This window comes from Macaca nemestrina, chromosome 17 (assembly GCF_043159975.1).
Source record: "Macaca nemestrina isolate mMacNem1 chromosome 17, mMacNem.hap1, whole genome shotgun sequence".
NCBI classification, from domain to species: Eukaryota; Metazoa; Chordata; class Mammalia; order Primates; family Cercopithecidae; genus Macaca; species Macaca nemestrina.
In genome coordinates, this window is record NC_092141.1 from 86,292,612 (window position 1) to 86,307,560 (window position 14,949).

Genomic DNA, 14,949 nt, shown 5'->3' on the forward strand with positions numbered 1-14,949 from the left:
TCCTCCTGCCTCAACTCCCTGAGTAGCGGGAACATGCACTATTGGACCCGGATCATCTTCTTTACTTTCCTGCAAGCCCTTGCCAACTTCCTCCAGGCTTCTGCCCACTGCCTGCTCCTAAAGCCAATGCCATGTGTTTCAGATTTTAGTGACCAGAGCACAGTGAGGCACTTCAGACCCATTAGCTTTCTAATCATCATACCAGCTGTGCGAGTTGGGGGGTTACTGCCCTCCCCTTTCATAGGAGTGAACACTGAGAATTGGGGAAATTACACAACTGGTCATAAGCACCCAGTTAGGAGGAGGAGGATGAGGAGGAGGAGAAGGAGGAGGAGGAGAAGGAGAAGGAGGAGGAGGATGAGGAGGAGGAGGAGGAGGAGGAGAAGGAGGAGGAACTGAGTGTTTGAAAGACAGTTTAAAAAAATTGGATAGCACAGTAGCCTGGGGACATTTAGTGAAGAGTAAGATGGCTGTATGTGCATTGATAACTGTTCAAGGTGCCATCGTGACGGTCCTGAACTGGGAGGGAAAGAGTCATATGTTTGCTATGCTCTTCTCACCAAGGCAGGGGATTGTGTTGTCTGTTTTAGAGAGTTGTCTGTGAAAAACAATTAAAGCTTGATGCTTAGGCCAGGGGCAGTGGCTCACGCCTGTAATCCCAGCACTTTGGGAGGTCAAGGCAGGTGGATCACTTGAGGTTAGGAGTTTGAGACCAGCCTGGCTAAGGTGGTGAAACCCCATCTCTACTAAAAATACAAAAATTAGTCAGGCCTTGTGGCAGGCACCTGTAATCCCAGCTACTTGGGAAGCTGAGGCAGGAGAATCGCTTGAATGCAGGAGGCAGAAGTTGCAGTGAGCCGAGATCATGCCATTAAACTCCAATCTGAGTGACAAGAGCGAAACTCCTCAAAAAAATAAAAATTAAATTAAAAAAAAAAAAGGCCCAGGCGCAGCAGCTGATACTTATAATCCCAGTACTTTGGGAGGCCTAGGCAGGTGGATCACCTGAGGTCAGGAGTTGGAGACCAAGCTGAACAACATAGCAAAACCCTGTCTCTACTAAAAATACAAAAATTAACCGGTCGTGGTGGCGTGTGCCTGTAATCCCACCTACTTGGGAGGCTGAGGCAGAAGAATCGCTTGAATCCAGGAGGTGGAGGTTGCAGTGAGCTGAGATCATGCCACTGCACTCCAGCCTGGGTGACAGAGTCTCATAAATAAATAAATAAATAAATAAACCAGGTGCGATGGCTCACACCTGTAATCCCAGCACTTTGGGAGACTGAGGTGGGCAGATCACCTGAAGTTAGGAGTTTGAGACCAGCCTGGCCAACCTGATGAAACCCTATCTCTACTAAAAAAGAAAAAAATTACTATATATATATATATATATATAGAGAGAGAGAGAGAGAGAGAGAGAGAGACAGGTGTGGTGGCGGGCACCTGTAATCTCAACTACTCAGGAGGCTGAGGCAGGAGAATCGCTTGAACCCGGGAGGTGGAGGTTGCAGTGAGCTGAAATCACACCATTGCACTCCAGCCTGGGCGACGACAGCAAAACTCCCTCTCAAAAACTAAAAAATAAAAGAAAAAATAAATAAAAACAAAATTTGATGCTTAAACAATTAAGCTTCATGCATCTCTTTAATTTTTCTTTTATTTAAACTCTAATTTCATGACAGATTAAGCTTCATGAATCTCAAAAATGTGTAGAACCCTCACTCCCAGCCTTCCCTCCCTCTCTCTTGTCCTTCTTTCTGATTTCTTGGAATCAGAAGGAAGATTCAGATATTCAGGAACCATCTCACAGGAGGCACCCAGGTGACGTGTCCAACATCACTCCACGCAGGTGTCCTTGGGTCCTGGGTGCCCAGGTTCCTGTGAATTGTGACCCCAGGCAGAAGCGTGAGCATCTGCAGAGGAAACTGCCCACCCAAAGCCAGGGAACAGCCAAGGCTGGCATCTCAGGGTGGCTGTGTGCCAGGGCACCTCTGACTTGCGCTGACTCAAATGGACAAAGCCCGCAATGCACCCATAACCCAGATTCTTGAGACCCTGCTTGACTTTGGGAATCCCAGGCATTAGGCTCAGGGCAGTGTCATCATGGCGCTTGCTGGCCAAGTCAGGACACAGCCTAAGCCGGAATCTGCTGGTGCTGGTATAAGCGGTGAGTGGGAGTGTGGGTGGAGGTTGCGGTTAGGGTGTGGACATCCCAGAATCCAGGACTCTGTTCACAATTCGTCCACACTCCCTGCTCCCCTCCCTTACAGCACCTCCCTCCCGAGGCCTCCTGAGCCTCTAACCCCCAGATAAGGAAAGGGGTGGACTCAGTTGGAGTCCAGTGGCCGCTCTGGTCCAATCAACTCTACCTGAGGTGAGGGGAAGCTCCTCTGGCCGGGCTGCTCCCTCTGCAGGGCTGTGACTGGACAGATTACTCAAGAAAGGAAGCAGGTGGGCCGGAACGAACCCATGGTGCCACATAAGCCTCCGTTCTCATGCATATAAGTTTCCCACACTCAGGCAGGAAATGAAAATGCTTCTTGGACCCCCAAGGAGAATAAAGGAGAGGGGAAGGGGAGGAGGATTTTTCGGTGCTATTAATGACACTTTCAGCCTCCTGTGCAATTTTTTTTTTTTTTTTTTTTGAGACAGAGTCTTGCTCTGTCGCCCAGGCTGGGGTGCAGTGGCCAGATCTCAGCTCACTGCAAGCTCCGCCTCCCGGGTTTAGACCATTCTCCTGCCTCAGCCTCCCGAGTAGCTGGGACTACAGGCGCCCGCCACCTCGCCCGGCTAGTTTTTTGTATTTTTTAGTAGAGACGGGGGTTTCACCGTGTTAGCCAGGATGGTCTCGATCTCCTGACCTCGTGATCCGCCCGTCTCGGCCTCCCAAAGTGCTGGGATTACAGGCTTGAGCCACCGCGCCCGGCCTCCTGTGCATTTTTGGGACGGCTGCAGAAGGCAGTGCTGCGCCCCTACCCAGAACTAGCGAGTGCTTCCCAATTGGCCTCCCGCCTTCCTCTCGTCCTCTAGGGCCTCCATTGGCAGCTGTGCAAGGGCCCGGCCCTGCCTCTGTCTCTCCACACTCGCTGTGATACCTCAGGCCTCCCAAGCTCCGCCACGCCCTTCCCTTTTTCGGGAACAGCTGCCTTCCATCACCTTGGCTGCCTGGCTAATTCCTGCTCATTCCTTAAAGCCCTGTTTTGATTTCTCCTCAATAAAACTCTGACACCACCCTCCAGTCAGAATTAGTCACTTCTTTCTCTGTACGTTGGAAACACCGCTTTATCGTGGAGACTTTAAGGATCTCCAAGTAGAGAGACTCCTCTCGTGCAGGTTGTGCACCCTCTCACCACCGCGTGCGTTACCCGAGTTGTAAAGGGCGGTTCCCTGTGTCTGCCCAGCTGCACCGATACACCCAGCTGCGCACGGTGCCCAGCGCAGGGAGAACGAATGATCATCTGTCCAACGCGCCCATTTTCGGGTGAGGAAACTAAGGCTCCAACTCGATCAACGCACTCTTCTCTGTTGATTACCAGAAAAGTAGCAGGACAGGTGTCCGGTCCTGTCCCACGCTACCCCGGCCCATTAAGCCGGCACCCCGGCTCCGACCCCCGGCTGTGCCCCGCGCCGCCGCCTCGCCCGGCGGGGCCGCCCGGAGCGCCCGCACCTCCTCCCGCTTCCACCTGGCCCGGCCCGCCCCGCCCGGACTCGGGACTGGGAAGTGCGGCGACTCCCGGAACCAGCCACTGGCGCCAGCGCGGGGAGCGGGGGGTGCAGAGCTGGGGGCGCGAGGGGCCACGCGGGCGGCCCCCACCCCCAGCCTGGCCTGATCTGCGCTGCCGCGCGGGGGCGCCCCCTCCCAGGCCCGGCGCCACCCAGCCCCGCTCCGCCAGGTGCAGCGCCGCGCAGGGGTGGGCGGGGGCGGGGTTCGGCGCGCACCTTCAAGGGGCGGGGCAGGGGCGGTGTAGAGGCGGGACCACAGCCAGCTGGGCCGGGGTTTTGTGCGCATCTCCGGGGAGGGGCGGGGATGGGGCGGGGCCGGGGCGGGGCCGGGTCCGTGCACACCAGACGGCGGGCCGCCCCCTCCTCCCTCCTTCCTACTCCCGGCCCGGGATTAGCGCCCTGGGAGCCCGCGCCCCGCGGCCTCGCCGCCACACTTTCCTGGGAGCGGCGGCCACGGCGGCACCATGAAGAAGTCTTACTCAGGTGGGCTTCGCGCCCGGGGTGGGAAGGGGTCGGTGTCCCGGGACCAGCCCTGCTCACCTGAGCGCCTGCGGCCGGGAGTGGCGAGGCGCCCGCGGAGCTGAGCGAGTCCCCGCGGCGGGCACACCGCAGGTCGAATTTCTCCCAGGACAGGGCCGCTGTCGGGCCACTTTCGACCTGAGCCGAACGTCCCCTGCGCTGTCTCCAGCCCTCGCTCGAGTGTCTGAGGGGCTGCCCTGTGGGACGCTCCCTCCTCCTCTCCCCTTGTACCCTCGCAGGAATCCCTGACTTTCCAGGTCGGCCGGGTGCTTTGGGTCCCTGGTGCGTCTGTGTGGGTGGATGGGGTGGGGGCTGGGTGGAGGGGTGTTCTTGGGTTCAGCCTCCAGGGCTGGTGATCCAGGCCGCAGCATCCTTGGGGCACGGGACGGCCTCCAGATGGGACTGTCCAGCAGCGCCCAAACTTGGCGACTCGGGTTCGTGTTTTGCGCTCAGGGCGCCCGCGGCTGACATCCGCACTCCACCCTAGCAGGGCCCGCCTTAAGCAGGCGGAAGGGGCCTGACTTGGGCCTCACCATGAGCCAGTTCAGGAGTCTTCATAAGAGGCTTCCGCTCTGGCACTCTGAAGTTCCATTTCACAGATGGGCACACCGAGGCCGCATGGGCAGGTTAAGGGAAATTCAGATCTTCATTCTTTGTCTTTTCCTTTCCTTTTTTTTTTTTTTCCTTTGTGGTTTTCTCCAAAGGACCGAGGGAGGCAGGATCCTTTGTCCTCCTCAGTCCTCAAATTATAAACAGCGTCTCCTCTTCTAACTCTAGAAACCCTCTGTTTAATGTTCCTCCTTTAATTCATTCGAATAGAAAGTTGTCTGCCAAGGACCCATGAAGGACAGAATCATGGGTCTTAGTTGGAGGTGAAGGAGTCATCGCGGCCATCCCCCTGCCTTTGGGCCATTGTCGGTTTCCTCTGGCTTTCCATATTTAGGAACCAAATGAGTGATAAAGAATACGTTGTCTCAAAGAGGATTACGAAGAACTTCCCCGAAAATTCCCTTCTGGGTCAGTAGCTTAGAATTTCAACTTTCACCCGGTTGTTGCAAACAACATGGCCCTCTCCACACCCCAGGCACAGCTCTGTCAGGAGCGTGGGTGGGTTGGTGTGCTGGTGGGCGGGAGCGGGCTTCCAGGTGGCACATGCTTGGTTTTGGCACTGGGGCTTCCTCCCTAACATGCTCCAAATACTTGAGATGGTTGTGGGGATCGCGCGGTGCACGGCCCTTTCCTGGGGATCTCTAGCCCGCCTAGGGAGGGTCTGTTGCCCTTGGTTTCTTACACTTCATCTCCCACTGGTGGGTCCAGACAGTGGGGGTGACCAGGGTCCTCCCAGGTCGTGGGTCCTGGGCTTTTTCTGCGGAGACCCTCCTGCACAGATGCCGGAAGGACCCTGAAGCAGGCTTGGAGTCTCTGCACCTGCGGCTTATTTGGAGACGGGGAGACCATCACTTGTCCCTTTCTCCTCTCTTCCACACCTACGCCACCTCTCACTGGGTTTCTTTTTTTAAAAAAGGACAGAACCTTTTGCAGTAGGTGGAAGTAGAGTTTGTGGGGGGAGCAGGAACCAGCTCTTGTAAAGCAGCCTCGGTGGCTCCTTGTGTTTACCTAAAGGGGTGGGCCCCTCTGAGGATGGGGGAAGGGAGGACTCAGACCATTTCTGGTTTGCTCCCTGCTTGGCAGTGGCCCAAGGTGTGCTGGGTCACTGTGTTGCAGTCGTATGGGGTCAGACTGGTGGGGGCTGATGGTGAAGGTGGCCTCTTGCCCTCATTCTGAGTGTCCTGGAGCTCTCTTGGTAGCAGCTCTGTTCCAGGTAGGGGCGCTTGCAGGAGTCAGGCTGACCCCTCAATAGCCGTCAACACCATGAAATTAAGGAAAGCAGCAAAAGATGTTGAAAATCTTCCTAGTCTCTGACAATCCAAGGACAACAGGAAGGTTTTTATTTTTTCATCTAGATTGAGCGGGATTATTGCTTCTGGACCTGTATATGGGCTTCAGAATAAACTGAATGACCATAATGTTGTTCCTGGTAGAGCTGGTTTGAACACTCATGAGCCTCTGAAAAGGAAAAATATTTTAGAAGGATGTGTTGGGGCAATCTCAAGTACCGTGGGTCTGTACACAGTCATCGAACACACTTTATGTGTTGGGCACACACGGCCAGGTCTGAGTGGGTACAGAATGATAATGAGATGTAGTCCTTGCTTGCAGAGAACTTACATTCTCACTGGGAATCAGGATGAGGGTGAGACACCAGCTCATTAACACCCTTCCCTCCTGAGCAGTTCATCCTCCAAATACTACAGGAATGCCCCGGAGGTTTTAGGGAGAGCTGGGCCTTGAGGAAGAAGTCTTGAGTAGTGGAGAATAAAAAGGGACTTGGCCAGGTGCACCTGTAGTCTCAGCTACTCAGGAGACTGAGACAGGAGGATTGCTTGAGCCCAGGAGTTCGAGGCTGCAGCACTATGACAGCACCCGGAAACAGACACTGCACTCCAGCCTGGGCGACGTCATGAGACCCCATCTGTAAGAAGGTCTTGTCCAATGGGGAAGGCAGCAAGGGCCCACACGGGTCAGCTGCAGGATATAGGGGGACACTGGGGACAGGCTCTCTCTAGCAGCTCCACTGCTGCTCCAGGCTTTCCTGATGTGCCTCACCTGGCCTTCTAGTGAGTTGGAGATAGTGGTAGTCTACAGGCAGTGTGGTCCAGTGGTTACACTTGGGGACTCAGAGCCGCCAACCCCTTGGGATTAAATCTCACCGGGCTGCGCCTCTCCCTGTGGCACAAGGTTCTCACCTCATGCATCTCATTTGCCTCATTTGTTTGTGTGTGTGTGTGTGGTGTGTGTGTGTTTTTCTTTTCTTTTTTTTTTTTTTTTGAGACGGAGTCTCGCTCTGCCGCCCAGGCTGGAGTGCAGTGGCCGGATCTCAGCTCACTGCAAGCTCCGCCTCCCGGGTTTACGCCATTCTCCTGCCTCAGCCTCCCGAGTAGCCGGGACTACAGGCGCCCGCCACCTCGCCCGGCTAGTTTTTTTGTATTTTTTAGTAGAGACGGGGTTTCACCATGTTAGCCAGGATGGTCTCGATCTCCCGACCTCGTGATCCGCCCGTCTCGGCCTCCCAAAGTGCTGGGATTACAGGCTTGAGCCACCGCGCCCGGCCGTTTTTCTTTTCTTTTCTTTTTTTTTTTTTTGAGACAGAGTCTCACTCTGTTGCCCAGGCTGAAGTGCAATGGCATGATCTCAGCTTACTGCAACCTCTGCCTCCCAGGTTTAAGTGATTCTCCTGCCTCAGCCTCCTGAGTGGCTGGGATTATAGGAGTGCGCCACCACGCCCACCTAATTTTTGTATTTTTACTAGAGATGGGGTTTCACCATGTTGGTCAGGCTGATCTTGAACTCCTGACCTCGTGATCTGCCTGCCTTGGCCTCCCAAAGTGTTGGGATTACAGGCGTGAGCCACCGCCCAGCCTGCCTCATTTGTTAAATGGGACAGTGCTATGTTGTTGTAAAGGTTAAACGAGTTCATATTTGAAAAAGCTGAGAAATGCCTGCTCTGTGACCTGTTAGCTGCTGTTGTGATCGTGATTGTCATTGACAGCAGGAGGATGGAGAAGGCTGGGGTTACGCCATTGCTAGGATGTTCCAGGAGCCTCCATGATCTTCCCTTACTGCAGTCAGAGTACGGTGCAGGGTCTCTCCCCCAGCCCGTCAGCACTGGAGCCAGCTGCACTGTACCCCCCGGTTCTCTGGGTTCTGAGTTTTGGGACTCCCTTTGCATACTAGGTCACATGGAACTTGCTGTTATTCCCAGGCTCCCCTGGAAACTCTCTGTGTGTGGCAGTGGCAGGAGGACTTACCCAAGGCCCATGAGCCACAGGAGCGGGACTGAGGTTGCATGGCACCCCCACTGGCACCTGGGAATGACTCTGGGGATTCTTTTTTTTATTTTTTATTTTTTGAGATGGAGTCTCACTCTGTTGCCCAGGCTGGAGTGCAGTGGTGCAATCTCGGCTCACTGCAACCTTTGCCTCCCGGGTTCAAGCAATTCTCATGCCTCAGCATCCTGAGTAGCTGGGATTACAGATGCGTGCCACCGTGCCCAGCTAATTTTTGTATTTTTTAGTAGAGACGGGGTTTCACCATACTGGCCAGGCTGGTCTAGAACTCCTGACCTCAGGTGATCCACCTGCCTCAGCCTCCCAAAGTGCTGGGATTACAGGCAGGAACCACCGTGCCCGGCCACTCTGGAGTTTCTCTGTGGCTTTCAGGAGATTCCTGAAGGGGCACCAGCCATGATTCAAAAGCTCTATGCTGTCATGACTTCTGAGTCCTGAGCAGGGAGGGAGGCTGCACCCGCAGAGGAAGCAGCTTGTGTTGTGATTCAGTACGCTGGCTCGCCATGGTGGACAGGGCTGCACCCCCACCCAGCGCCCCAGGAGCTGACTTATGGGAAGGGCAAGGAATTGCACCCTCAGAGAACACTTCCCCACTTTGCCAGGCACTAACCTGGTGCCAGGCAACCATGGGAAGGGCACAAGCCCAGGGTTTCTTCCTCTTCTCCCCCAACCCCGTCTCCGTGCCTGTTCTCGCTGCCTCTTGCCTCCTCACGTCCACGCTTGTCTGCCCTGGCACATTCAGGGGACCTGGGCTGGAGAGAAAAAGCCACCTCTTATAGTTAGTCTGTGGCTCTGTCTGACTTGTGTCCTCCACCGAGGCCCCCCAGTGGTGAGACAGCTGGCTGAGCCTAAGTCCTGGGGCCAGCCCTCTCCCTAGTCTGTTGCAAAGATAGGAAGGCAGGCCGGGCGCGGTGGCTCAAGCCTGTAATCCCAGCACTTTGGGAGGCCGAGACGGGCGGATCACGAGGTCAGGAGTTCGAGACCATCCTGGCTAACACGGTGAAACCCCGTCTCTACTAAAAAAAAAAAATACAAAAAACTAGCCGGGCGAGGTGGCGGGCGCCTGTAGTCCTGGCTACTCGGGAGGCTGAGGCAGGAGAATGGCGTAAAAACCCGGGAGGCAGAGCTTGCAGTGAGCTGAGATCCGGCCACTGCACTCCAGCCTGGGCGACACAGCGAGACTCCGTCTCAAAAAAAAAAAAAAAAAAAAAAAGATAGGAAGGCATGCCCAGGCAGGGGCCACCTGCCCTGCCCGCTCACGCCAACCGCAGGCACTTGCCCGTCAGATCTCCCCGGCCTGCCCAGAGGGGTTCTGATAGCTGAGGGCGAGGCACCTGGCAGCGGGGCATTGAGTTTGCGACAGTCCACCTTCTTCCTGGAACTGTCCCCCACAAGTGGGACCAACTGAAGCCAGGACAGGCGCAGGGGGACCCAGGATTGCCACTTCGGGGCAGTGGTCTGGAGTCCAGGTCCAGGTGACATGGGAGCCAACCCTCTGCTCGGAGGTCCCAGGTGTGTGTTTGCAGAGGACATCTCACTTGAGGACCCATGGAAGGGGACACTGCCCACCCCCTACCCGGTCCTTGGGCTGCCCTCCTCTGACACTCTCCTGCCCACCCATCCCAGGCAGCCCTGACAGTCCCACGGGACTGGGACCTAGAGGTGGCCCCTGTTTCCGCCCCAGTGTTTGTCCACAGGCAGCCTTGCGTGGGCTCTGAAGTTTGCCTAAGATGGACCTGATAAGGAAAGTTCAGTACACATCAGTGCAGGCCCGGCCTGGGGGTGATGATGGCAGTTCCTGGGCAGATCCCGCTGGCTTTAGGGTAGGAGGGGCTCCAGAGAGAGGCTCCAGGCCCCTAGGGGTGTGAACCTTTGGGGTAAGGAGGGAGGTGACGCGCTGGGTTCCTGCGCCTCTGTTTGTTGGAGCCATTACCTTGGAAACATCCCAGCTCTAGGCGGTTGCCAGGGATTTATGGGGATCAGTGGGTGCCAATGCCTGGGTGAAGCCCTCAGGGCTTGTACACAGCACACAGCTCTGGGGCCCAGTGGCTCACTTCACTGTGTGAAGTGGCTCAGTCTCCGGGAGAGCCCTTAGCCAGGCAGGCCTGACGGCAACTGCCAGGTCATGGTGATCTGGAATCGCTGACCGAAGGGAGTCAGTCACGGTGGGTGCAGGGCCCTGGTGGGGAGCCATCGTGATGCCAGGCATGGGGATCGTGTGGCACCCAGGCCTGTGGGTGACGAGCTTCTGTGGGGACAGTGAAGTGCCCCCATGGCTGATGGGCTGGTCACCTCTGCCCCTTTCCTGATGCAACAGTTGTGCCCGTGTCCCGGGAATTTTGCCAGGAGGCCTGGCATTGGCCTGCTCTACTGGAGCAGCGCTGCTGAGCTGTGAGCTGCTTGTCTCCCTGAGGTTCCTAGGCCATTTCAACTCTCCATGTGGATTTGGTCATTCATTCCAGAATCGTCTGCAGGGTGCTGCTGAGTGTCAGGCTCTATTTGCCTCCTCTGCTGCACCCTGGAGGCTCTGGGCACCAGCTCTGCAGGGTGGCCTGGCCATGGGTCTCCAGGGTAGAGCATGGCACTCTCTACTCCCAGCCCAGTTTCTCTCTGCCTATCTCCCTGACCCCACCCCGGGTGCAGGTCCATACGCAGCCCCTGGGAAGGGAGTCATTGAGCTGTTGCTGGCAGGGGAGGGCGGCTCCCAGGCACTGCTTACCAATGGCCTCTCCGCAGCTCTGTGACAGCTGAGCTTTGTTCTCAGCCTAATCTGACCTGGTTCTCCAAAGCTGACTGTTGGCAGCCTGAAAACCTCCAGGACAGGAAACAGGAGTGGCGCAGGGAATGTAAGATGATCCCAGCTTCAAGTCACTGGGCCGCCCTTAGACCCAGGCTGCCTGCTGTCTCTGGCAGGTACCCAAGTCGCTTGTCATCCTCAGAGCAGCGTTGGCCCCGGGCCTTCAGTGGCCTTTGTGTCGGGGTGAGAGGAACCCTGGATGGCCACTCTGCCCTGGGTGTGTGGGTCCCCAGAAGTGCTGGGTTAGGGGGCACAGAGGGCCAGAAACGCTCTGGAGCACTGGACTCTCTCGCTGACTCCTACCCTACCCTGGCCTGGGGTTTCAGAGAAGGGGTCCAGGCAGGAGTGCCATCTTTTCTCAATGGGGATGTGGCTTCAGTCTCTGCCCAGGTGGGTGCGTTGCTCTCTGTCTGGCTCCTAAAGAGGTCTGGCTCCTCCCAGGCTGCAGAAAGGACCTGTGATGAGGCCTATGCCCTGGCCGGGGCCCTCTGCTTTTCCCAGTGCTGCACCTGGGAACCAGGGGTTGGGCCCCGGAAGCCGAGGACGTCCCTGAATGCCATGCCTGGGCGCCTGTCCTGGCCAGGCCAGGCGTGTTGGGGCAGCGGCTGAGATGGGAGCAGCAGCGTTGCCTGCCAGGTTTGAGATGGGCCCCGGGTGCATGTGGTTACCAGGAAGGGCTGGGCAGAGCAGGCGGGTGGGCCGCCCCCGGGCCTTGTGCGGCAAATCAACCTGATCCTCATCCTGGGGCCGGGGCTTCCTTTCACAGCCTTCCCGTAAACTATGGCTCCTGTTTCCATCCCAAATCAGATCCCAGCAGGGGAATAATGTCCGTGTAACCCAAGCCACTTGGAAGTGGGTTACATCCAACCCCTGTCATCTTCCAGCTTGTTGAGGACTTGACTAACTCAACCCAGAGGGATTTGGAGGGTTGTCTGCAAAACCCACTAATAACAGGGGACTTCAGCTCTGTAGCCACAGGGTCTACAGAGGTGTCGGGCTGTCGGGTTATTGCTGGGAGGTGAGCCGGTGGTGTAGACACGGCGGAGGCACCGGTCGTGGAACAGCTGCAAGTGCACACAGAGGCCGGCATCGAGGGGTGGGGAGGAGGAGGTGGATTTCTCGCCAATGTTGGCATCATGTTGCCTCCAGCATCAGAGACCCAAGGTGTGGCTGACCTCGGCTGGGGTGATGAGTCATTGGATAACAGAGCCTTCCTGGTAGCTGGGGGTTAACGCTTTAACTGCTAGGCCTTTGTATTATGCTGCTTCTTTTGTTTGTTTTGTTTTGTTTTATTTTGTTTTTGAGATGCAGTCTCACTCTGTTGCCCAGGCTGGAGTGCAGTGGCTCAATCTTGGCTCACTGCAACCTCTGCCTCCTGGGTTCAAGCAATTCTCCTGCCTCAGCCTCCTGAATAGCTGGGATTACAGGCACGCGCCCCCATGCCCGGCTAATTTTTGTATTTTTAGTAGAGATGGGTTTCACCATGTTGGCCAGGCTGGTTTCAAACTCAGGTGATCCTCCCGTCCCAGCCTCCCAAAGTGCTGGGATTACAGGCGTGAGCCACCACGCCCAGCTTGCATTATGCTTTTTTTTTTTTGAGATGGAGTTTCGCTCTTGTTGCCCAGGCTGGAGTGTAATGGCGCGATCTCAGCTCACTGCAACCTCCGCCTCCTGGGTTCAAGCGATTCTCTTACCTCAGCCTCCCAAGTAGCTGGGATTACAGGCCTGCGTCACCATGCCCAGCTAATTTTGTATTTTTAGTGTAGATGGGGTGTCCCCATGTTGGTCAGGCTGGTCTCGAACTCCCAACCTCAGATGATCTGCCCGCCTTGGCCTCCCAAAGTGCTGGGATTACAGGTGTGAGCACCACACCCGGCCTATGCTTATTATTATTACTATTTAATTTTTTAAGGAAAGCAATCTAAGCTATACGCTGTATCCCTTCTTTCTCTTTTGCTTTTTGTTGTCAGTTTTCTGTGTTACTTATTGCCAAACAACATGAACAGGAAATTGAAAGGAAAACTTCAACAATCATTGACTGTAACATTTCTTTTGTGTTCCATTCAGTGCTTGTTTGCACAGGAACATGAGATAGGATTTGATTTAATTATGAAAAAGGCATATATTTTCAGAGTTGCATACTCCCCATAGAATGAATGTTGTTGAATTCTGTTCTTTTCACTCGAAATTAGATCTCAGGCATGGATTTCATGATTATCAGTATAATCGTTCTTCAGAGTGGACATTCCATCATGTAGGGGACCATCCTCTCCCCAGCTGCTGGTGTGGACGCTCCTCCTTGGTGGTGTGGACGCTCCTCCTTGGTGGTGTGGGTCTGGGCCCTTGAAGGGTGATGTCCTGAGTAAAGATGTTACAGTAGCCGTGCTTATACATGCTTATAGCTTTGGGCCCAGGGCTAGGTGGAGACTGGCTTCAACTCTAGAGCTTGCTGTCTTAAATTATTATTATTATTTTTTTTGAGACGGAGTCTCGCTGTGTCGCCCAGGCTGGAGTGCAGTGGCGCGATCTCCACTCACTGCAAGCTCTGCCTCCTGGGTTTACACCGTTCTCCTGCCTCAGCCTCCCGCATAGCTGGGGCTACAGGTGCCCGCCACCACGCCGGGCTAATTTTTTGTATTTTTTTAGTAGAGATGGGATTTCACCGTGTTAGCCAGGATGGTCTCGATCTTCTGACCTCGTGATCTGCCCGCCTTGGCCTCCCAAAGTGCTGGGATAAAATAAATTCTTAGGGCCGGGAGCAGTGGCTCCCGCCTGTAATCCCAGCACTTTGGGAGGCTGAGGCAGGCGGATCATGAGGTCAGGAGATTGAGACCACGGTGAAACCCCGTCTCTACTAAAAATACAAAAAATTAGCTAGGCTTAATTAGTCCCAGCTACTACAGGAGGCAGGAGAGGCTGAGGCAGGAGAATGGCGTGAACCTGGAAGGCAGAGCTTTCAGTGAGCTGAGATTGCACCACTGCACTCCAGCCTGGGTGACAGAGCGAGACTCCGTCTCAAAATAAATAAATACATTCTTATACCCACTTGCATTATTTATTATTATTATTATTAAACAGGGTCTTGCTGTGTTGTCCAGGTTGGAGTGCAGTGGTGTGATCATGACCTCCCAGTCTCGACCTCCCAGTTTCAATTGGTCCTCCCTTCTCAGCCTGCCAAGTAGCTGGGACTACAGGTGTGCACTGCATGCCTGGCTAATTTTGAAAAAATTTTTGTAGTGGCCAGGCGCAGTGGCTCATGCCTGTAATCCTAGCACTTTGGGAGGCTGAGGCAGGCAGATCACCTGAGGTCAGGAGTTCAAGACCAGCCTGACCAACACGGAGAAGCCCTGTCTCTACTAAAACTACAAAATTAGCCAGGCGTGGTGGCGCATGCCTGTAATCCCAGCTCCTCAGGAGGCTGAGGCAAGAGAATCGCTTGAACTGGGGAGGCGGAGGTTGTGGTGAGCCGAGATGGTGCCATTGTACTCCAGCCTGGGCAACGAGAGTGAAACTCCATCTCAAAAAAATTTTTTTTTTTTGTAGTGACTGAATCTTGCTTTGTTGTTGCCTAGGCTGGTACTGAATTTCCAGCCTCAAGCGATCCTCCTGCCTCAGCCTCCCAAAGCTCTGGGAGTACAGGCATGAGTCACTGTGCCTGGCCTCCACTTGCTTTGGCTACCTTTCTCTGTCTTAGGTAACCATACATTTCTCCAGGTAATTAAGAAAAGGTTGCGCATGATGAGTCCCTTTTCTGGTATTTCTGGGATTGCCCCCAAAACCAGACAAGTGTTCTTACCTCGACATTTTCTTAAGAGTTTAATGAACGGAATGCCATTTGCCCTCAGTCTGCTGGTGCCCCTGAGAAGGCCCAGTGCTTCCTTGTTTGAAAAGTCATCCCCTTGTTGAGGTCTTTGATTCCTTTTCACCACTGGCGGTCATGCCGGGGGCTCCACAGAGCCACCCCTTCCCCATCTCTTCCTTGGCCCCTCAAGATGCATCTGT

The 14,949-nt window shown here is 55.0% G+C and overlaps 1 protein-coding gene across 2 annotated transcripts in view; it reads left to right on the forward strand.

Annotated features, from left to right (window-relative positions):
- The first annotated feature begins 4,148 nt into the window (after positions 1-4,148).
- The window catches only part of SEPTIN9 (septin 9), a 215,495-nt gene continuing 204,694 nt past the window's right edge, over positions 4,149-14,949 (forward strand). Inside the window, exon 1 of one of the 2 annotated variants that reach the window (XM_071083638.1) lies at positions 4,149-4,206. In XM_071083638.1, coding sequence (XP_070939739.1) covers positions 4,188-4,206 — 19 coding nt within the window. In that variant the 5' untranslated portion in view covers positions 4,149-4,187. Of the gene's footprint in view, positions 4,207-11,064; positions 11,338-14,949 lie in introns of those variants that run through there. The other variant, XM_071083640.1, reaches the window with a different exon arrangement.